This window comes from Eublepharis macularius, chromosome 5 (assembly GCF_028583425.1).
Source record: "Eublepharis macularius isolate TG4126 chromosome 5, MPM_Emac_v1.0, whole genome shotgun sequence".
NCBI lineage: Eukaryota > Metazoa > Chordata > Lepidosauria > Squamata > Eublepharidae > Eublepharis > Eublepharis macularius.
Window position 1 is genome coordinate 96520128 of NC_072794.1, and position 22456 is coordinate 96542583.

The 22456-nt window shown below is 41.4% G+C and overlaps 1 protein-coding gene across 1 annotated transcript in view; it reads right to left on the reverse strand.

Moving 5' to 3' along the window:
* The window catches only part of MAST2 (microtubule associated serine/threonine kinase 2), a 422441-nt gene that overhangs the window by 102791 nt on the left and 297194 nt on the right, over positions 1-22456 (reverse strand). The window contains exons 9-11 of the mRNA XM_054979860.1: positions 20044-20198; positions 14578-14653; positions 8054-8263 (exon numbers count right to left, since the gene is read on the reverse strand). Coding sequence (XP_054835835.1) covers positions 8054-8263; positions 14578-14653; positions 20044-20198 — 441 coding nt within the window. The remainder of the gene's footprint in view (positions 1-8053; positions 8264-14577; positions 14654-20043; positions 20199-22456) is intronic.

Here is a 22456-nt window from a genome sequence, read left to right on the forward strand (position 1 = left end):
CTTGCTGCCATCTTGTTTGTCTATATAAGCTTTGGCTGTCACATTGTCTGTTTGTACCAAGATGGGGTTCCCCTTCAGACAACGTAATTCCCTTAGGCCATTCTTAATGGCTCTCTGTCCTTCGTATGGGCTTCCCATCCCATCAGACTCGCGTCTGTTGTCATGGTTATTCTCTGAGGTTCTCTGAGCGGGAAACCTTCTGCAAATCTGTATGTCTCTGAAGAAACCTCTGCAATGGCCTCGGATGGAAACGTGACCATTGGAGTATATCTTGGCAAGATACCATCATCCCTAGTAGTTTGGCCAGCTGCATCACCTCCCCCAGTCTGTTGTTTTGAATCAACTTTATGAGAACAGTGATCTTCTGCTGTCTCTCCAGGGACACAAAGGACTTGTCCATGACCGTGTCCACTACCACCCCCAAGTGGACTATCCTCTGTGTTGGGGTGAGGATGCCCTTTTGGCAATTAAAGATGAAGCCATGTCTCTCCAGGCAATTTATCAGTATTGATACTGCCTCCTGAGCTGTTCCCAGGGATGAGGCCTTTATTGAAAGTCATCCAGACAGGGCGCCAAAGCTATGCCCTGGATTCTGAGGAAGGCCATCAGAGTCACCAACACTTTGTGAACACCCCCGGCGAAGACTTCAGACCAAAAGGCATGACCCTGTACTGACAGTGCTCGCCATTGTAAGCAAATCGCATGTATTTTCTGTGTACCGGTCTCATAGGGGTGTGTAGATAGGCCTCGGACAGATCTATGGAGGCTAGAAAGTCTCCTTGCTGAATGGCCCCCGTCGTGGACATCATGGTCTCCATTTTGAACTTCCTGGATCTTATGCTGAGGTTCAACCATTTTATATCCAGAATGGTCCTGACATCCCTGTTCTTTTTGGAACTACAAAGAAGACCGAATACACCCTGTCTTCTGTGTTGTGTTGGTACCAGTTCCATCGTCCTTATCTTGATTAGGTGACTGATAGTTTCTATTATCTTCAAGTGCTTTGTTGTGATGGGTTCTTGAATACTTGGATAAAATGCCATTTCAGTAAAGTTCTGGATTCCAAGGAATAACCCCTTGATACTGTTTCCAGTCCCATCTGTCCGAAAACTTCTGCCTCCAATGAGTAGCAAAATCCGGTAGATGACCATCGATCCTGGTTGCTCGGAGGTACAGATAGTCACGTTTGACCACCTTTCTTCTGTTCTTTGGATCGGGAAGTTGACTTTTTTTTTTGAGCTAAAGGATCTGTGATCAGCTCTCATTTTGGACTGCCATCTACTTCTGATATTTATCCAGGACTTCACCAAAGAATTTGGAACCCTTAAGGGTATTGCTGCCACCTTGCTGCAAGCAGAGGGAGCCACATCCCAGTTTCTCAGCCATGTGTTTCGCCGTGCCGTTAACTGGGTACTCATTTTACCGACCTCAGAAGGATGGAAGGCTGAGTCAATCTTGAGCCGGCTACCTGAACCCCACTTCCGCCAGGATCGAACTCAGGCTGTGAGCAGAGCTTGGACTGTAGTACTGCAGCTTACCACTCTGCGTCATGGGCTCTCCACCGTTAAACCCCATAGCTCTGGAAGACATTTAAAATGAGTTCAGTGTCGCTTCTGCCATGAAGGCCACTGCCAGAGCTATTTTCTTAACTTCATTTTTGATCTTCTTTGGGACTTCTCTACCTGCTGCAGCTAGGTCCAAAGCCCAGGTGTAAGCTGCCCTGGCAAACAAAGAGCCAGTGGCTGAAGATCTCAACAATGCTGTTGATGCCTCAAAGTTCTTGCATAATGGCTGCTCTATCTTTCTGTCAGAGGGGTCCTTTGGCCTGCCTTCCGCAGCCATAGGTAACACCAACATAGTGGCCAGGCTAGTTACTGGATCGTCCACTGTGGGCAGTTTAAACTGTGCCGCCTCTTCAGGTGTCAGAGAGCACAAATTGTTAAACACTGATTGGTAGAGCTTTGGCTTAGCAGGATTCAGGGTGGATAAAAATCAATGATTTTTTAAAAAAAATCAAAAAAATCGGATTTTTTTTATTTAAATCGGATTTTTTAAATTTAAATCGGATTTTTTTAAATAAAATGCTTTTTGAGGAAAATATATTACCATCCAAAGGTTATTCCATCATGGAATAAAGATTAATTTTTAATTATGTAGAATAAGGCTGTATATGTTTAATTTTTTTGGTAAATAAATTCCATTAATCCATTCACAATGTCATGCTCTTCCAGAGGTTTTTGTAAGATTATTGGGCAGTTTCTCTGCCTACAAGATATTATCACAGATGCTTAGTTTTGCAGTTCTCAAAACGGAATTTGTGTCAGCTCAGCAGAGATCACATGCCTCTTCTTCACAGCAAAAATGTTATAACATGAACAGAGTTGAGAAAAAGACCTTAATCCTATTGTTCTACAAACCTATGAAGACAGAATCAACCCCTCCAGTGCTAAGTTTCAAGAAGTTCAGTGAATAGAAACAATATTTTTCTGATTGTTTGGAGTGGAATAGATCTGCACAAGAAGAAACTAAGTGTGAGGAGGGAGGGGCAAGCAGTACAAAATGAAAGTGAAACTTTTTGAGCACAATACTGCACAAGTCTTTGGATCTTTTGTGTGTATGACCTGAGGTTTATCACATTCTTTCCTTGGAGGAAAAAACCTATAATGGCAGCAGGCCGTAAAAGAGACCCAGTTTGGGAATACTTTAATGAAGTTCCTTTACCTATCGGTAAGGCAGGCATCTACTTGCATATTAAAGTTATACCAGCAAGAATTAGTCTTTATGTAGAAAACTATGATTTAAATCAAGCCTTACTGACTAGTGATTTAAATCGTGATTTACATCGTGATTTATATCAATTTGATTTAAATCAAATCCACCCTGGCAGGATTATCCCATTCTGTTTTAAGAATGTCATGAAAAAAGGCTGGGAGGGGCACCCCAGTCTGCTTGGGCCCTACCTTTGGAAGTGCCCTTTCCAGACCTTGGGGGCAAAGAGTTACTGCCTCATCTTTGCCTGTTCTTGTGTGAGAAATTTCCAGTGTCCTGAGCACCTTTGTAATCAATTGGAGTATACCTCTAATAAAAAAGGCTAGTTTGCACTGACCCATTTCTGACTCTCATCAGACAGATTACCCTCCTCACTCACTGAGGTTTGGTATGATGTTTCTGAACACTACTGGGACTCCTCCAAGTCACTGGGATTCCTTTTCAACCCGGTCTCCACCTTCTCTTTCTTGGCTTTGTTTGGGCGGCATCTTTAGCAGGCCTTTTACCCTTAGAGCTGTCTGAGCAATGTTCTTTGTTTTGAGATTGCATCTGCCCCTTAAGGTCTCTCCTTGCCTCATTAAGCCCTTTTTAAATCTCAGCTAGCAGCCATGACAAAATATTTGTTTTGGCTTCTGGGCTGGCTAAATCAGGGTCACAGCTTCCCTGGGTTCCCCCTTGAGTAGGGCATGCAGGGCCTGGGAACTCCATGCCACAAGGCTCAGGCTCAGATGCTTTTGTTTCTAATGGGCCAGCTTTGGACGCCATGTTTCCTGCCAAAATCTTCCCTCCCCAAAGTGAAAGCGAGTGAGGGCAGGTATTAGAACCAATGGTAAGGCTTTTTTTTTTAAATTAAACCAATAGTTCCCAGGGCTAGGTGACTATCCGCTCTGTTCTGTGAGAGCGTTTGTGCATTTAGGGAAAATGAGCAGCTAACAGCCGTCTCTAATGTCCCCTATCTCCCAGCATTTGACTGCCTCTCTGTGAGTTCCGACTCCAACCTTCCTTCGCCGAGGCTTCCCCCCCTCCGCTTCCTCGAGGTCAGGTTGACTCTCCACAGGGGTGTCATTCTACTCACCGCTTCAGGCGCTTACAATGAGGCTTCCGCCGCTTCAGAGCCCTGCCGGTTTTCCTTCTTTCATGGCTGCTGTGGTGTGCATGCGCATTTGCTGCGGCGTCTATGTGCACCTCTCTCCTAGCCTCAGCAGTAGCCGGGTCCTAGAGCTCTAGGAGCACCGGCTCTGCAGCCCACCTCCACAGCTTTCGCTCGTGGCTGGAAGGTGATGGGGGGGGGGAGGAACACGTCCTTCCTTTTTCCCCGGTGAGCCCGCGCCTCCATTCAGCTTTCTCTGGCTATTCAGGATCGCTGCTCCGTAGAGCAAAAGAGGTCCGTGACTCCTGCTGAGCTGGGCCAGAAAAAACTGAAGAGCCTGGGAGCCCCTCCCCGTGGGATCGCAAGTTTGTCCGACCATGCGCAAGAGGAGGAGGAGGAGCTACCCGAGCGTACTGACTGCCCCACTCCAGGACCACAGGAGAAGCATGATGCATATTGTTGTATTCAGCATTAATTGCATCGGGTATCATGGCCTTACTATCTTCAGTTTCAAAATTTTCTCTCAGAGATGGATGCAGAATATGGAGACATATTGTACCATGAAGAAATCAGTTGGCTTAGCAGAGGCAAAGTCCTCAAATGTTTTTTCAGTCTTCATCATGAAGTTGAAATCTTTCTCAAGGAGAAAGGAGATGGTCAACAAGTACTTTCTGACCCTGGATGGATTTTTGATTTGGCTTTCTTATCTCAGATCACAGAGCATCTGAACATATTGAATCTAAGGTTGCAGGGAAAAGGAAAGCTTATGTATCATATGTATCCCTGAACGGAAAGCTTTTGAAGCAAAACTAAACATTTTTGTGAAGCAAGTTAGTGAAAGTAACTTTTCAAACTTCTCATGCTGCAATGAACTAAAATTTGAGAAAGACATGAATTTATCATTCCATGTTGAAGGACATGTCAAAGCACTGAACCTATTGTAGGTGGAATTCCAATTCACTGATTGTCATAAGCACAGAAAGGAAATAAGAATGTTTCAAAATCCATTTGAAGTAGCACCAGAAGATGCAAATAACTTTTTTTCAGATGGAACTAATTGATTTGCCAGCCGGTGATCATATCAGAGAAAATTACAAAGAAAATAGTCTGTTCAATTTCTATTGTGGCCTACCAGATAGATTTATCAACCTAAAGATATCTGCTGTCTTTCGCACCACATACATCTGTGAACAAACTTTTTCCAAGATGAAAACTGTGAAATCCAAGTGTAGCTCAGGGCTTACAGATGAACATTTATATGACATTTTAAGGGTGTCTGTCACAAACCTTGACTTGGACATTAATGCCTTGGCTAACAGAAAACAGCCACAAAAATTAAACTGACTAGGTAAGCATGTGTAGCTAGATAAAAGGATTCGACAGTAAAATATTGTTCCAAAACAGATTGCATTCAAGTTAACATTTCTTCATTGACCTCTGAATGTTTACTGTTGATCTAAATAGGTAGATTAATAATTTTGTTACATTTTGATTAAAGCTGTGGCCCTCTTTAGGCATTGAGCACTCTAACGTGGCTCCCGTGTGCCAAAAGGTTGAGGACCCTTGACATACAGAAACATCTACTTGAAATGAAAATTTAATATACATTTTATATACCAAACAAATATATGCATTATATGCTATCTAGGTAATTCAATGTGCTGATTATTGTCCAATTCCTTCATTTCTATTTTGTTCTATTAAAAATATTCATATGATGTGTGTGTGTGTGTGTGTGTGTAGTGTTTTTTGCTTGAGTCAATTCAAATAAAAGAAAATGAAGTGATTTTATATTTTTGTATATTTCAGGAAAAATCTGATAATTATGGATATAATACAATCAGTATATTCTTATTAGTAGTAGAGATTCAAACTAACTCAGAAAAGGATTGTATGTGTCACAAACTGTTTAGAAGTTTTTAGAAACACAGGATACAAGTTAGCCACTAACAGTTAAGTGCTTCTACTTCCTAGCTACAACTGAAATCAATAGCAGGGATTTTCAGCATATGCTTAACTCTCCCACTGAAATAAATGGGAATTAAGACTACTTAACTGCAGCTGGATCATATTTATATTCTAAAGGTCCTAAATTACATATCCCTTTTATGCTCATTTGGATTTAATGAAACTACAACTGTTTCTAGACTGAACCCCAATTGATACATACCCTTTGTTATAAGGAATATGAGACATTTCCAGTCATAATACAGGACAAGCTATAAAGAAGGGAAACTACATAGAGTTTGGAGGTCAGAGTTTTGTTTTTCTTTAGAGCAAAGAAGAAAGAGTGCAGAAAAAAGAAGCATTTTCCTTTCCTTCATCAACATCTTAACTTTATGAATGTTCTTTGTCCTATCTTTTTAGTACATTAGCAGTTATCTCCTACTATCTTCACTCCCACTAATTAATCTTTGCAACTTCATTTATGGAGGTGGTGAGATGAAGCCACTTTAGAAAAACAATTAAGTACCACTAGCTCCTCTATTCAACCTCTAGACCTTGTTACACATACTGAAACAGAGGATTTGAGAAAGAATATTCTCTGACATACACTACTCTACCAATCAGTGTGCATTTAACACAACATTCCCAGTTGAGACAGACAGGTCAGGTCCTAAAAATATTCAGAATAAAGTATCCTGCTTTTTGCATTTCATTTAAGACTACAAATATACGGAGCGCTTTTATGCCAGACCACTGATCTTTCAAGATCATTATTATATGCTTTGGCTGAACAACTCATCAACAGGGCTTTTTTCTGGGAAAAGAGGTGGTGGAACTCAGTGGTGGAACTCAAGACCGCACAATGACGTCACTTTGGGTCAGCTGGAACAAGGGGGGAGTTTTTTAAAGTTTAAATTGCCCTCGGCAAAAATGGTCACATGGCCAGGGGCCCCGCCCCCTGATTTCCAGACAGAGGGGAGTTTAGATTGCCCTCCGCACAAGGGCAATCTAAACTCCCGTCTGTCTGGAGATCAGGGGGTGGGGCCACCGGCCATGTGACCATTTTTAAGAGGTGCCAGAACTCCGTTCCACCGCGTTCCCGCTGAAAAAAAGCCCTGCTCATCAACAAAAAAGGGTCTTTCTTTGGCAAGACCTACTACCTGAAATGCTAGGAACTGAACTGCATCAAGTGCTCTTTTTTTGTGCCATGGGCCCCTCTTCCTAGCTTTAAAGATACAGCCTCCCTCACCTAAGGGTGATAAGAATTTGGAGAGTGCCCAAAATTCAAACTTCATCTTTAAAAAAATTGACATCAAAAGACATAATTTTTTTAGGGGAGAAATGTTATTTAATACATTCAGAAGGTGCAGCAGTAATGGTAGAGGGAAACACTATTAAGGTTTTGAATCCAATGGCACCTTAGAGACCAACAAGATTTTCATGATACAAGCTTTCAAAAGTCAGAACTCTCTTCTTCAGACACAGGTGGCTCATATCTTAAGAAGGGAGTTCTGATTCTAGAAAGCTTACATCCTGAAAATCTTATTGATCCCTAAGGTGCCACGAGACTAAAATCCTGCTGTTTTACTGCAGACCAACATGGCTACCCATCTACAACTATTAAGATTGAAGACAACTGTGAACACAAAATCTAATGAACAGTAATTGATCAACTTGGAGCTATGAAATTCTACGGAAAAGTGTTCTTGGGGCTGCTGTGGAAACAAAAGCATCTCAAATATTATATGGGGCAGGGGGAATGAATATGCTGAGAAAAAATTCTTCTTTCATAAAACCTTGGACTTCTTACTGTTTGCCACCCCTCTCCCCCACTCCAGCTATGCCAATGCACAATTAAAGATGGAATATCAGGTAAACTTATATTCCAGTTGACTGATTCCATTTAACGCACAGAGTATAAATAATCACCCCATTATTTGGGATGCAGAAATATTTTCTTCCTCAGATGTGGATTGGCTCACTTGCTTGAATAGAGCTTAAACTGGAGTTCTCTACTCTGTTTTCACCTGTGTGATACATCTTGTTTACTCCTACTCTCAGCACACTGTGGTATGGATTATGTGGGGACTGACTTGTGAATATTTCCAGCTTGTAATAAGACAGACTAAACTGGATCACCTTCTATTCTTTTCCAACCCATACTGAATTATACTGGTTTCCATACTGTTTAACACATTATATCATGATATCTAAGGTAGAAGTTATTATCCCTGCTGGAGTACTTACATCTTGTAGGAGTTTTTCAAGGTTTTCCTGCAACTCATAAAAGTACCGAGAAGTAATTAGTCCTTCACGTGATTTATCCAGACAGTCTCTGGCCAACTCAATAACTTGATGATGAATAAAGCTTAGGACCCCATCAGCTAGTTGCAGCACATTCTCTGGTGCATTAGATATAATAAACTCAGTCAGCCGTTCCTCCATCTGGGCCGTGGCCTAAAAAGTGTTAAAACAATTGATACTGGCATTTTGCTATCAAGACATATGCATATGAACTTAAACTGAACTTATGATCTTCGTTCTTCATTGCCAAAATCCCTGAATGTTTTTTTTAAACTTTTTATTTTGCATTTTTATATAACTTTTTCCAAAACTACAAATAACCAAATTAAACAACAGCATAACGGGCAATACGTGGAAGAGATGAAAACCTTGATGTTTTAACAAACATGCAACTCTTTCATCCGATGGAGGGGACACGAGGAAATTTCCCGTCTCCCCTCCATCGAGTGAAGGAGAAAGCAGTGACTCAGCAAGCTGAAACTTGCTGCGCTGCAGCTCTTTCATCAGATGGAGGGGAGATGGGGAAATTTCCCTGTCTCCCGTCCATCGAGTGAATGAGTTGCAGCGCGGCAAGTTTAAACTTGCTGGGCTCCGCTGCCTCTTTCACCAGATGGAGGGGAGATGGAGATGGGGGAATTCCCCGTCTCCCCTCCATAGGATGAAGGAGAAAACAGCGACCCAGCAAGCTGAAACTTGCTGTGCTGCAACTCTTTCTTCCAATGGAGGGGAGACGGGGAAATTTCCCCATCTCCCCTCCATCGGGTGAAGGAGAAAACAGTGACCCAGCAAGCTGAAACTTTCAGCAAGCCGAAACTTTCCCCGTCTCCCCTCCATCAGGTGAAGGAAAAAGCAGCGGCCCAGTAAGCTGAAACTTGCTGGGCGCTGCTGCCTCTTTCACCCAATGGAGGGGAGACTGGGAAATTCCCCCATCTCGCCTTGGGTGAAAGAGGCAGCAGGCCCAGCAAGTTCCAGCTTGCTGGGCCGCTGCTTTTTCCTTCTCCCAATGAAGGGGAGATGGAGTAATTTCCCTGTCTTCCCTCCATTGGAGGCAGCGGGGCCACAGCAAGTTTAAACTTCTGCGCCGCTGTTCATTCATCTGATGCCGGCTAGACTGGGGGATTTCCCCCGTCTCCCCAGCATCTGGTGAAGATGAGGCAGCAGCGGCAGGGCAAGTTTAAAGTTGCCACACCGCCACCGCTCACTGACCCATTGCCAGGGAGATGGGGGAATTCCCTCCTCTTCCCGGCTTTGGGTAAAGAGGAACCTGTCGGGGCAGGAAGCTTCCATGTGCTCCGAATCTTTACAGAGCATGTCAAAGCAGGCCGATAAGCAATTTCCGAAGCGGCTTGCCAATTCGGAAATTGCTTAATTCCGACTCTTTTTGGGAAAACTGAATCTTTTTTTGCTGCACACCCCTAGTCATCTACACTTTACCCTGAGAAACTGGGTACGTATTTTACCAACCTCGGAAGGATGGAAGGCTGAGTCAACCCTTAGCTGGCTAGCTGAACCCAGCTTCCGCCAAGATTGAACTCAGGTCGTGAACAGAGCTTGGGCTGCAGTACTGCAGCTTACCACTCTGTGCCACGGAGCTCCTATGTATAATTAATACAGAATGCAAATCTGTATCCAAGGAACAAACTATACCTTATGTGGGAGATTTGTCATTGGATCACCTGATGGTAAAATTTGTACTTTAAACAGCTTTGAGAGGTTCTAAATTTGATTTGTGCATTGGTCCTCAGGGAGAAAAGGTATTTCCACCCTTTCCCATTCTTTCAGTCTAAATCTTTGTTGAGGTAAGAGAAGCGGGGGGGGGGGGGCATATTTTGATTGGGAAAAGAACATCGGGAAAAGGTTAAAAAACCCAGTATCACCGTTTTAATCGAATTAACAGCTCCTCACCCGTTTTAAAGTAAACATTTTAACATCAGGAGAGCCAATCAAGTAAATAAGACCATGAACGCATACCAAAGATTACAAATACTTTTTTACACTTGCTAGTTCAATGATATAGTAGGAAACTGACAAGAACCAGCATAGCAAAGTGAAACAATAGCTACAGGGAAACTCATTCAATATGATGACACCTGGTCCTATCATACACAGATCAGGATGTTACAACAGGATTTGAATTCAGTGGCACCTTAGAGACCAACAAGATTTCCAAAGAAGGTAGCTTAGACTTCTGTAAACATAAAAGATGTCAGTTTCTTTCTGATTTTTATGGAGCACAATGATATTTTAAGCAGAGATAGAGATGGTTATATGATTAGAGTTCATTCTCTGTAGGTTAATATCCATTTTAGATGACAAGGTTCTTATTTAAGGAGCTGAAGTGCACAGAACTGTGATGACATTAAATATGCAGAGGCTCAGAGGAACAGCTGGCACCACAGGAGTGATGGTCATGCCAGCGGAACAGCTTGCCGAGCTGGCACAACGCCTCGTGGCCAGAGTGTCAGCTGGGGAAGCCCCCAGATGCCGCAGACGCAGCCTGCAGAGGCACTGGCTGGGGTGAGCCCAGGGAGATGAGCCAGTCCTGGAATGAGGGAAGCAGCTATAGGCAGGAGCCACCGCCGTCGAGATGACAGAAACCCAGGAGGCAGGGACATCTCGGCGTCCGCTTCAACCCCACCAGCCCCACCTTGCGTGGCCAGACCCATTGGGTGGAGGACAGGAGGTGAACAGTAAAAGGCCCTCAAAAGATGGCTGATTTGGCTAGGGGGCTGCCACCGCAGGCTGGGTGGAATGTATGGGTTGCAGCCTAGGGGAGGGGTGGGCATTGGCCCAGGGAAGCCCTGGAGCAAGGGCGCAAACTTAAAACACCACCCACGCTGCTTGCAAGTGGCACAGGGGGCACTTTAAACTCTTGCTCCAGGGCTTCCCTGGGCCAATGCCCACCCCTTCCCTAGGCTCCACCCCATACCCTCCACCCAGCCTGCGGTGGCAGGGTTTAAATACCCTGAAGCTTTCTGAAGCGACCCAAATCGCTTCACAAAGCTTTGATTCGGGCCCAATTTGGAAACCCTGAATCTTTACAAATCGGGTCTGATTCTGGTATTTATCCCTAACCAGAAACCCGAATTGCACTTGTTCAACAAGTGAACAAAATTAAGGAATTTGGAGATTTGGCAGGTTTTCATATTAACGAATTAAAATCTAAATTGCTCTGTAAAAATATTGACGAAAGGGAAACAGGTTGAGCTAATGAATCTCACAGAGTGTGAAGTGGTCCAAAAAACAAAATATCTGGGAATAGAATTGACAATGAAAAACATAGATCTATTCAAGAATAATTATGAAAAATTGTGGATACAGTTGGAAAAAGAAAATGGAACAAACTGAATCTGTCATTGTTGGGTCATATATCAGCGGTGAAAATGAATGTATTGCCAAGAGTGATGTTTTTATTACAAACAATTCCAATTGTCAAAGAGAAAAAGCAATTTGGTAAGTGGCAAAGGAAACTATTAAATTTTGTGTGGGCAGGGAAAAAGCCAAGAGTTAAGATGAAAGTGTGGTGTGATGTGAAAGAAAGAGGGGGCTTACCATTACCAAATTTGAGACTATACCATGAAGCGATATGTTTGACATGGTTAAGAGATTGGGTAAACTTATCTAACCGTAAGTTGTTAACTTTAGAGGGCCATAATAATCTTTTTGGGTGGCATGCATATTTATGGTATGATAAATATAAAAAGGACGGTATGTTTCAGCATTATTACGTAAGGAAAAATGTTTTCTCGGTCTGGCAAAAATATAAAAAATATGTAGAGGAGAAAAGACCACTATGGATTATTCCGGCAGAGGTGATAAAACCACATACAGACTATCAAGGTGAAGACTGGATAAAATACAAGGACTTATTGTTGATAGAAGGAGATACAGTTAAAATGAAGAAAGAAGATGATTTATCTTTTAAATATGGATGGTTACAATATCGACAAATCAAAGACTTATTTGAATCAGACAAAAGGAGAGTTGGTTTTAGAACTAGAAATGCAGAACTAGAAGAACTTCTGTTAGGAGAGGGAACAAAGATAATCTCTAAATGTTATAAATTGTTATTGAAATGGTATATGGAAGATGAAGTGGTCAAGACTCAAATGCTGAAATGGGTTTTAAATTTTAATAAAGAGATTACAACGGAGGCATGGGAATACCCGTGGAAAAATGCTATGAAAATATCTACGTGTGTGAATTTAAAAGAAAATGGATATAAGATGATGTATAGATGGTACTTGACACCGAAAAAACTAGCAAATATGAGTAATGCAATGTCAAACAAATGTTGGAAATGTAAACAACATGAAGGCTCTTTCTACCATATGTGGTGGACTTGTGATAAGGCAAAACAATTTTGGTCTAAGATGTACACAAAAATGCTGAAAATTATGAAGAGTAATTTGCCAAAAAATCCTGAAATGTTTTTGTTAGGACTTAATATGGAAAATGTAAATGTAGCGGATAGAACATTATTATGGTATATGATTGTAGCAGCTAGACTACTATATGCGCAATACTGGAAGCAAGAGGAGATACCAGAAGTTGAAGAATGGATACAAAAACTGTTATATGTGGTGGAAATGGATAAGTTGACCAGAAAACTGAGGGAACAAAGTTCAAATGAATTTTTAAGGGATTGGGAAAAACTTAAAGAATATTTGGAAAATAAATGGGATGTAAAAGGTCAATTGTGGTCTATAGATAACTATTGATGTGTGTAAAACAATGGGGTAAGTTATATGTATGAACTTTACCTTTGAAAATAAGGAGAAATAATAGAATAGAAGGAATATTTCAAGAATTAAAAGGGTTTTAGTGCTGTTGGGAGTCAAGGGAAAGGGAGGGAGGGAGGGTGGGGAATGTATACATTAATTGGTAATTGTAAAGTAATTATTATAGAGAGAAAAAAATGAAGTTGAATTTATATGTAATAATTATGTGGACCTACCCAATAATTTTTTTTTAAAAAAAGAAACCCGAATTGCACACCCCTGCTGGCAACCTTATCCCACCCTGCGAAGTACAGAGAAGCAACAAGCACTGAAGGAGTATTGAACAGGCAGGCAATTTGGAGGCCTTGTTTTGGGTGCCCCCACCATCTGAGGCTAGAATGGTGGCAACCCCAGAAAAGGCCTTCTTACACATAGTGGCAAAACTCTGGAACTCCCTCCCTAGGGAGATTCGCCTGCCTCCATCTGTCATTGTCTTCTCCCAGCAGGTGAAGACATTTTTGTTTCATTTGGTGTATCCCCAGTAAATTTGTATTGGTCTCTTCCCTGTTTTGTAAGATTTGAGTCCAGTGGCACCTCAGAGACCAACAAGATTTTCAGGGTATAAGCTTTCGAGCATCTAAGCTCCCTGCTTCAGATTCAGTATCTGAAGAACGGAGCTTTGACTCTTGAGAAAGTTTATACCCTGAAAATCTCGATGGCTTTAAGGTACCACTGGACTCAAATCCTGCTATTTTACTGCAAACCAGCATGGCTACCTACCTACAGCTCCCTGGTTTATATTGGTTTTTTTTGTATTTATATATACATTTTAAATGTTAAGTTTAATATTTTAAATATTTATATATTTTTGTTCACTACCTCGAGGACCCTAATTTGGGTGGAAAGGCATATAAATGTTTTAAATAAATAAATATAAATAAATATGTGATGGCGATATTTGCTGTCCTTCTAGCCTGCCTTGCAAAATTCCAAATCCATTCTCTCTGTGAAAAGTAGAAAAGAGCAAGTGAGCTGTGGCTCACGAAAGCTCACCCTACCACAAATTTTGTTAATCTTATAGGTGATACTGAACTCTTGCTCTCTTCCACTGCTACCGACTAACACAGCTACCCATCTTGATCTATCTCTGTGAAAAGTGTACATAGGATGCTTTTATTTCCAGAGTACAAGCAAATGAAAAAGCCAAGTATTCGTTGGCACTTTCCCCTGCCATGTATGAAAAGACTGTATTGGTGTTCCTGATCCTTTAAGATGACAGAGATGGAGGGAGAAACAAGACACTTCTCAGGAAGTGGACCACTGGCTGTTGCCAGGCAGACTAGAAGCCCAGGGTAGGGTTAGGGATAATGCTAATGAGAAGAAGAGAAACACAAGATATGTTTCAATTGCAAACAGCTCTGGCCAGGCACCTCTGTTGTTTAGGAAGCACATAAAGGGACATGACAGAACAAACCAGGATGTTTGGACTGATACATCAAGCAAAGCCATTGTTAAGATGAACACAGTTAAGATTAAAACAACTTCAAAACATATTTTCAGATGCTGGTTTGAGGTACCCTAACTATACTTAGTGGGGCAGCCTATGTTCTAGTAACTTACTATAGTTAGTATAATTAAACCAATATTTCATGCCATTTTGAACCAAGCCACAGAATATCTGAATTACATGTTAACAGTCTTGCATTTTAGCGTTCCACTAGATAGTTTCGAAATACTTGTTCTTACCTTTGGAAATCTTTCTTTATATACATGGTTCATCATTACTATTTCACTATCAAAGGACACAGGAGAACGGCCAGGACTGGAACAAAGTAAAAAAATTAAATTCTATTGGAAATAACAGCAACATGGATGTATACCCCACTACCATAGCAACTACAATAATATAATCACACATTAATATGTGTATAAATGCACAAGCGGTTGTGGCATATCCCCCATGTTTCCAGGTGTATCAATTTTTTCCCTTTGCTATCTTAGGCAAATTTGTTGTTTTTAAGAGTTCAGTGTCATTGTAGATCCCAGAAATAGCTAATACTTTTAACAGAAAATACCAATTTATATGTATACATCAAATGTTATTAGTGGGTTTTTTTCTCTCTCAATCATGTGTATATAAACAAGTGTGCAACTGATGTGCACAACACAACAACTTCACTGAAACCAGCTAGGGGGAAGGATGGACAATAACTGGGTTTTCAGCTAAGATGAAAGGACAGATTAGGAACCAATGAACAACACTGACATTTGTTTAATTATATTGCACTGTCAGTATTTAAGAGTTGTCATATATTTAGATACCAAAATACACAGAATATAAAGTAACTTAATTGAACTGTCTTGGGCATGGTACAGGAATGAACTCTGTGTATTTACTCCTGAGATTTTGCATACCCTGCTAGTGAGATCTGATGAACCTGAAATTGGGAAGGGGTTGTGGAATTGCAAGTTGTAATCTTATCTCTTTTAAAGAACGTTACTACCTTGCTGCATCAGGGGAATGCTGCAGACAAACTTTATCTCCATTTCAGAAAGACTTTTGATGAGGTTCCACATAATATCCTTGTTGACAAGTTGGTAAAATGTGTTTTGGATCCTATTACTGTTAGGTGGATCTGTAACTAGTTGACAGTCCCCACCCAAAGTATGCTTGTTAATGGTTCCTTATCCTCTTGGAGAAGAGTGACAAGTGCCTCAGGGATCAGTCCTGGGACCTGTTCACTTCAACATTTTTACGAATGAATTGGATGAAGGAATAGAGAGAAAGCTTATTACATTTGCAGATTATATTAAATTGGGAGGGATAGCAAATACTGTAGAAGACAGAGTCAGGATACAGGAAGGATGATCTTGACAGACTGGAAAACTGGGCTAAAATAAATAAAATGAATTTCAACAGAGATAAATATAAAGTTCTGCATTTTGGTAGGAAAAATCAAATGGATAATGACAGGATGGGGAAGACTTGTCTTAGTAATAGTATGTGCAAAAACGATCTAGGGGTCTTAGTAGACCATAACCTGAACATGCAAGTCAGCAGTGTGATGTGGTAGCTAAAAAGGCAAATGAGATTTTGGGCTGTATCAACAGAAATATAATGTTCAGATCATGCAAAGTGATGGCACTGCTTCACTCCATTCTGGTTAGACCTCGCCTAGAGTACTGTGTTCAGTTTCAGGTATCATAATTTAAGAAGGATACAGACAAACTGGAACATCTCCAGAGGAGGGCAACGAAGATGGTGAGGGGTCTAGAGACCAAGTCCTATGAGGAAAGGTTGAAGGAGCTTGGTATATTTAGTCTGGAGAGGATATGACTAAGAGATAATATGATAACCATCTTCAAGTACTTGAAGGCCTGTCATTTAGAGGATGGTGTGGAGTTGTTTTCCATTGCCCCAAAAGGTCGAACCACAACGATAGGTTGAAATTAAATCAGAAGAGTTTTTGGATAAACATCAGGAAGAACTTCCTGATAGAGCGATCCGTCAGTGGGACAGGCTTCCTCGAGAGATGGTGGGCTCTCCTTCTTTGGAGGTTTTTAAGCAGAGGCTCGATGGCCATCTGACAGCAATGCTGATTCTGTGAACCTAGGAAGATCATGAGAGGGAGGGTATGGAGCAAGGGTCCCTAGAGGTGTGTTTGTGTGTGGGGGGGGGCGTAATTGTGAATTTCCTGCATTGTTCAGGGGATTGGACTAGATTACCCTGGAGGTATCTTCCAACCCTATGATTCTATGATCAGAAACTAGCAGTAAGGAATCTCCGTTTATACCAGCTATAAAGAACTCGGCATGACTGTTCCTGCAAGCTGCCTTGGGTATTTTGTAGAATGACAAAATACTAAGATTTCTAAATTTAAATCTTTATTCTGTGTGTGGGTGTGCAAACTGTCACCAATTAATCAAAACAAGCTGTGTGTGGCCAGGCTCCCCCCCCCCCCGGCCTGGATTTCACCCTATTTAAATGGTCAACAGGTCACCTAAATACCTCACTACAAGAAAATACACCATTACTATTTGTAGTGAATTCTGACAAGCATCACTTGCAAGCTGTAATCTAGACTAAAAATAAAAGCAACCAATTTTGTATAAAGTGATTGTCATACTTGCCCTGAACTGCTCATATGAACACACATTTAATATTACTTGCAGTTAACACAAAACTGCTTTGAAGCAGATTTTCCACAGAAACTCTTTGCTTCTTAACATCTGGAAAAAAACAAGTTACCAATGACATTTTTTGTCTACTGTGATTAAAACTTTCTTACTGGTTACATGCAACATCTCCAAAATGGTGGGAGATAGTATACAGGGAGACCACTATGAGATCAATAGATATAAAACCTGGATCATGGGCCATGAAGAACATTTTATTGGGTCCCTTAGTAAAGATCATTAGGAATAATACCTCTGCTTGAGGGAAAAAAATCTTAACAGATGTTACAGCTTCAGTATACAATCTGTACAGTTTCTTCTTGTTTCAACTGCAGAAGCTGCTGTGTAATGCTGTGACTCATTCTAGGGTTAAGTAGCCCCAAAGACAGGATGAAGTAATGCTGATAGAAATCGCAAACGCATGACTAACTGCAGCAAATTTGAGCTGTATTTCTTACAGAATCTTTTTACCCTGTTGTATGTTTAATATGTTGTAATATGTTACTTCTTCATTATGAACCGGAACTTTGGAATTCTTCTGACACAGAACAGCAGATGCAACCACAAAATGGCTATCACAGGAGGCAGAGCCAACCACAAAATGTCAGGGAGTGCGTTATAACTCTAATATTAATTTTTCAACACTTTCAGGAATAAGTTCTATTTAACAGGATGTCTTTTAAAACAAACATATTGTTTTAAAATATTTTCCTGCATACCCAAACTTACCTTTGGTCACACAGTGGCAGCTGCTGAAGCAATTTTTTAAAAAAATCTACACAACCAATCAGATTTCCAATGGTCAATTAGAAGCCTTCCTGGGCAAAGCCTCACCTGGCCATGCCCACTTTCTAAAAACACTTGGTAAGAGCAAGAAAAGTGTCATTGAGCATTGCAGTACCCACCAACACCATGCTGGGGACCCTGGTTGGAGACAGTTGTCTACTTTGTATTAAAATTGCTTTCTAATGAACAGATACAGCAGCTTTCTGCCCACTGAGTTACACAACTGGCCAGCATCTTATAATCAATCCCAGTACTCTACAAACTCTCCTCTCTTCCCAAGCTCCTTCAGCTGCTGGTGCTACTATCCTCCTCTGTACACTTGGGAGTAATACACTAATACTGTCCTGGCTAGCTTCTGAACAGTTTGCCCCAGAATCGTCCCCCCACCCCATACTCTCTGTATTGATTCCAAGTGAATTAATGTAACTTATCTTCACTTTTAAGCTAAGTGGGTAAGGTAAAGGTGCATCTGGGTACAGATGAGAGAACAGGGAAATTGTGTGCTGGCAAACTACTATGCAGCTACCAGACAAGACATAGCCTCTTAATCCTGGGTCATGCTTAGCTTGAAGCACCTCATTTCATGCAAGGACTCAAGACAGGGAAGGAAATAAATATGGAAAGTGGGAGTGGGAGGAATACAATGAGGCACATCACATACCCTTCTTCAGTCAAATTACTAAAAATCAATTACTGGACTCTACTGAGTCCAGTAGCACCTTTAAGACTAACCAACTTTATTGTACCATAAGCTTTCGAGAGCCACAGCTCTCTTCTCTTATTGTAGCATAAGCTTTCGAGAGCTCACAGCTCTCTTTGTCAGATGATACATCTGATGAAGAGAGCTGTGGCTCTCAAAAGCTTATTTATTTATTTTATTTGACTTATACCCCGCCCTTCCCGCAAGCAGGCTCAGGGCAGCTTCCAACAAATATATTATTAAAATACAATAAAACATTATAAATAGTATAAAAACCAATACTGATACACAATTATATCAACAATAAAGTTGCTATAATAAAGTTGGTCAGTCTTAAAAGTGTTACTGGACTCTTTACTATTTTGCTATTACATACTAACGCAGCTAACTCCTCTGAATCTATGACCTTCTTCAGTCCTTTCCATTACATTAAGTTCAGCTTATCAATAAGACAGAACAAGAAAATTAATGTTTTATTTACCTATGACTAATTTTATCCCTGTGCTGGAGGTGGGGGGGGGGGAATATTACTGTAACTGGCTCCTTTTCGGCATAGTCTGAGGCTGGCAGAGAACTGTCCAAATTGCCCCTAAATTCAGCTAGCTGAAGGGAAGCTCCTTTTCTGTACTGCCTCCCCCACAATCCCATAATTTCTAGATTGAAACACAGTGAATGTGACTGACTGTGCAATATTGAAAGCTCTCCTATGGACTACTGTTATTAATTTTTAATGAATTGGACTTCAGCACAACCCACAGCTCCTGCCATCATGCTGGAAAATGATGTTATTTTCCAGTGTGATGGGGAAGCATGCATGCTTCTCCATCCAGTGCCTCCCTCCCCTGCCATACAGATGAGTGGGAACAGGAGATGGCAGGTGAGAAGTTTCCCCCGCCCTGGGGGCAGGGCTAGTAAGCCTACTGTCAGACAATTCCTGGGATGTATAGCGTTTCCTCCCCCAGCCACAGGAGCTTCCATGAATTTTCACACAGTTCCCTTAAAGGCTTAAAATTATTAACTAAGGGCAGGTCAATGACTGCAACAAAATTAGATATAAACAAAAAACAAATTCTGTTTATGTGCAGAATTTCATGTTATATTGTAAATAAATGTAGAATGCTCAGTAAAAAGCAAGGGGTCATCTTAGCAATCAGTAATATTTTTTGTGGCAATTCAAATATGTTTTCAGAAGGCAAATAAGTTTTCCCATCACTAGGGAAAATATCATGACATTTTTGTTTACCCAGTACTGGTCAAAAGGTTACTTCGTGGTGGAGAGACTCTTAAGGATGAAGAACATTTTTATATTGCACCCTCAAGTTCACAAAGAACTATCCATATTCTTCTAATAAAAAAATACAGTATGGATGCTGGAGAAGTTTCAAGATTCTAGCAGGGAAGAGCTGTATAGCTCTGCCACTCACTTCACACAATGCTACTTCAGTTATTGCATTGAAGCAAATAATTGAGTAAGCAAATTTTCTTGTTAGTATATTACAATAAGCAAGTAAAAGGGACCTTGCATACCAAGGGCAAGGTATAAAGTTCACCTGAGGCTGCGAGATCGGGGGCGCATGGCTGGAGACTGTCGTCCTTCCTCATCAGTGATGCTCTCTGTGCTGAAATGCTTTGTCAGGAAATGAAGTTCATCTGCTGTTGGCTGAAAAGGCAATTGGTGCAGCTTCTCCTGAGATGAGCATGATGACTAAGAACAAAATATATACAAGAAAAGTTCAAAAGTACAAAAGTGTGATCAACCTTTTTACTTCAAGATGAAAGAAAACTGCTTAGAGTTATTAATGTTTTGGAATTACACAGTCATACTTTTTGGTAAGTATGTAGGATTTCTTAGGCATTTTAAAAACAACCAAAATCAAAACAGAACATAACAGCTACATTTAGATGTCAAGCAAACAATCTTATGCTTATGACAAAAACAAGCTACAGTCCTTATTAGCTCTTCTTTCTCTAACATTCAGCACCAAAATGGCTAACCCTTAAGACTTCAGTAAACCACGGTGTGTTCTGATGCTCAAATGTGCACTTTAAGAAAAACATGGTTGCACTTACCTGTAACTAATGTTCATCAAGTGGTCACCAGTGCAGTCCCATAAGGGCGATTAGCGAGCTTACTTACCCCCCCTGGATGGTGAGGTAAGAGTCAAGAGACAGGCAGTAGGTAATACTTTACGCTGATCACACCAACATGCAAGACGATTCCATTTAAAACTATAAGATTTTCTATTGGAGTGTTTTTAAGCACTAGAGGTAATGACAGGAGAAAAGGCTAGGGAGAAACTATGCTGCTGTTGGAGAGCGGGAACATTTGGAAGCAGATGGGTGCCCCGTGCCAGAAGTTGGGGATCATCTGGAAAACATATGTACACCCCTTCTGACAACTTCATCAGCATGGTGCATCAATGCTAACAGGGCCAGAAGGGGGCCACCAGAATTGAGGAGACATCCTCTGAGGCCATTTTGCTGAGGACTCTAAGAATTAGCGGAAGAGGAGGAAATGCATAAGTGAACTTGCTGTGCCAACTGATCTGGAAGTCACCTCCAAGAGATAGGGGGTCCCTCATCCGCTACAAACAAAACTGAGTGCTATGGTTGTTGTGGGTTTTCCGGGCTGTATTGCCGTGGTCTTGGCATTGTAGTTCCTGAGGTTTCGCCAGCAGCTGTGGCTGGCATCTTCAGAGGTGCACCTCTGAAGATGCCAGCCACAGCTGCTGGCGAAACGTCAGGAACTACAATGCCAAGACCACGGCAATACAGCCCGGAAAACCCACAACAACCATCATTCTCCGGCCGTGAAAGCCTTCGACAATACATAAAACTGAGTGCATTTCGTATTGTGACGAGTGGCAAAGAGGTCTGTCCCTTGAGAGCCCCACTGGCAAAAAACTGAGAGCACGTGAGAAGTGTCCAGATTCCAGTCATGAGGAACTAATTGTAATTGACCAAGAGAGTTGGCTATAATGATCAGGGCACCTGGAATGTGGATGGCTCTGAGCATAGCAATGTTTTGTATGCACCAGTTCTATACATGCATGGTCTTTCGGCATAGTGTCCATAAATCTGTGCTCCCGTTTCTTCAGATAAAACATGATGCTTGTGTTGTTTGTTTCTATCTGAATGAACCTCCTCTTCAGGAGGGAATGAAAAGAAAAGAGAGCGAAGTAGATTGCTTCTAACTCCAATAGGTTCATATGTGAAGCCTTCTCACTAAGGGACCATGCGGGCCATAATGAGCGCTCCATCCCTGGAGTGAGGCATCTCTGGTCACTGTTATGTCTGGTACAGGGATCTCAATCTTGCTCCCCTCATCAGAGTGTGTGTGTGTGTGTGTGTTATGTGCCGTCAAGTCATTTCCGACCTATGGTGACCCTATGAATGAAAGACCTCCAAAACATCCTATCTTTATCAGACTTGCTCACATCCTGCAATCTGGAGGATGTGGCTTCTTTTATTGAGTCAAGCCACCTCGTTTTAGGTCTTCCTCTTTTCCTGCTGCCTTCTACTTTTCCTAGCATTATTGACTTTTCCAGAGAATCTTGTCTTCTCATGATGTGACCAAAGTATGATAGCTTTAGTCTTGTCATTTTAGCTTCTAAGGAGAATTCAGGCTTGATTTGATCTAGTACACACTTATTTGTCTTTTTGGCTGTCCATGGTATCTGCAAAACTCTCCTCCAGCACCACATTTCAAATGAATCAATTTTTTTCCTGTCAGCTTTCTTTACCGTCCAACTTTCACATCCATACATGGCAATGGGGAACACCATAGTTTGGATTATCTTGATCTTGGTTCCTAGAGAGACATCTTTATATTTAAGGATCTTCTCTGGCTCCCTCACAGCTGCTCTTCCAAGTCTCAATCTTCTGATTTCTTCATTGCAGTCTCCCTGTTGGTTGATGTTTGAGCCAAGGAATAGAAAATCTTGAACAACTTCAATTTCCTCA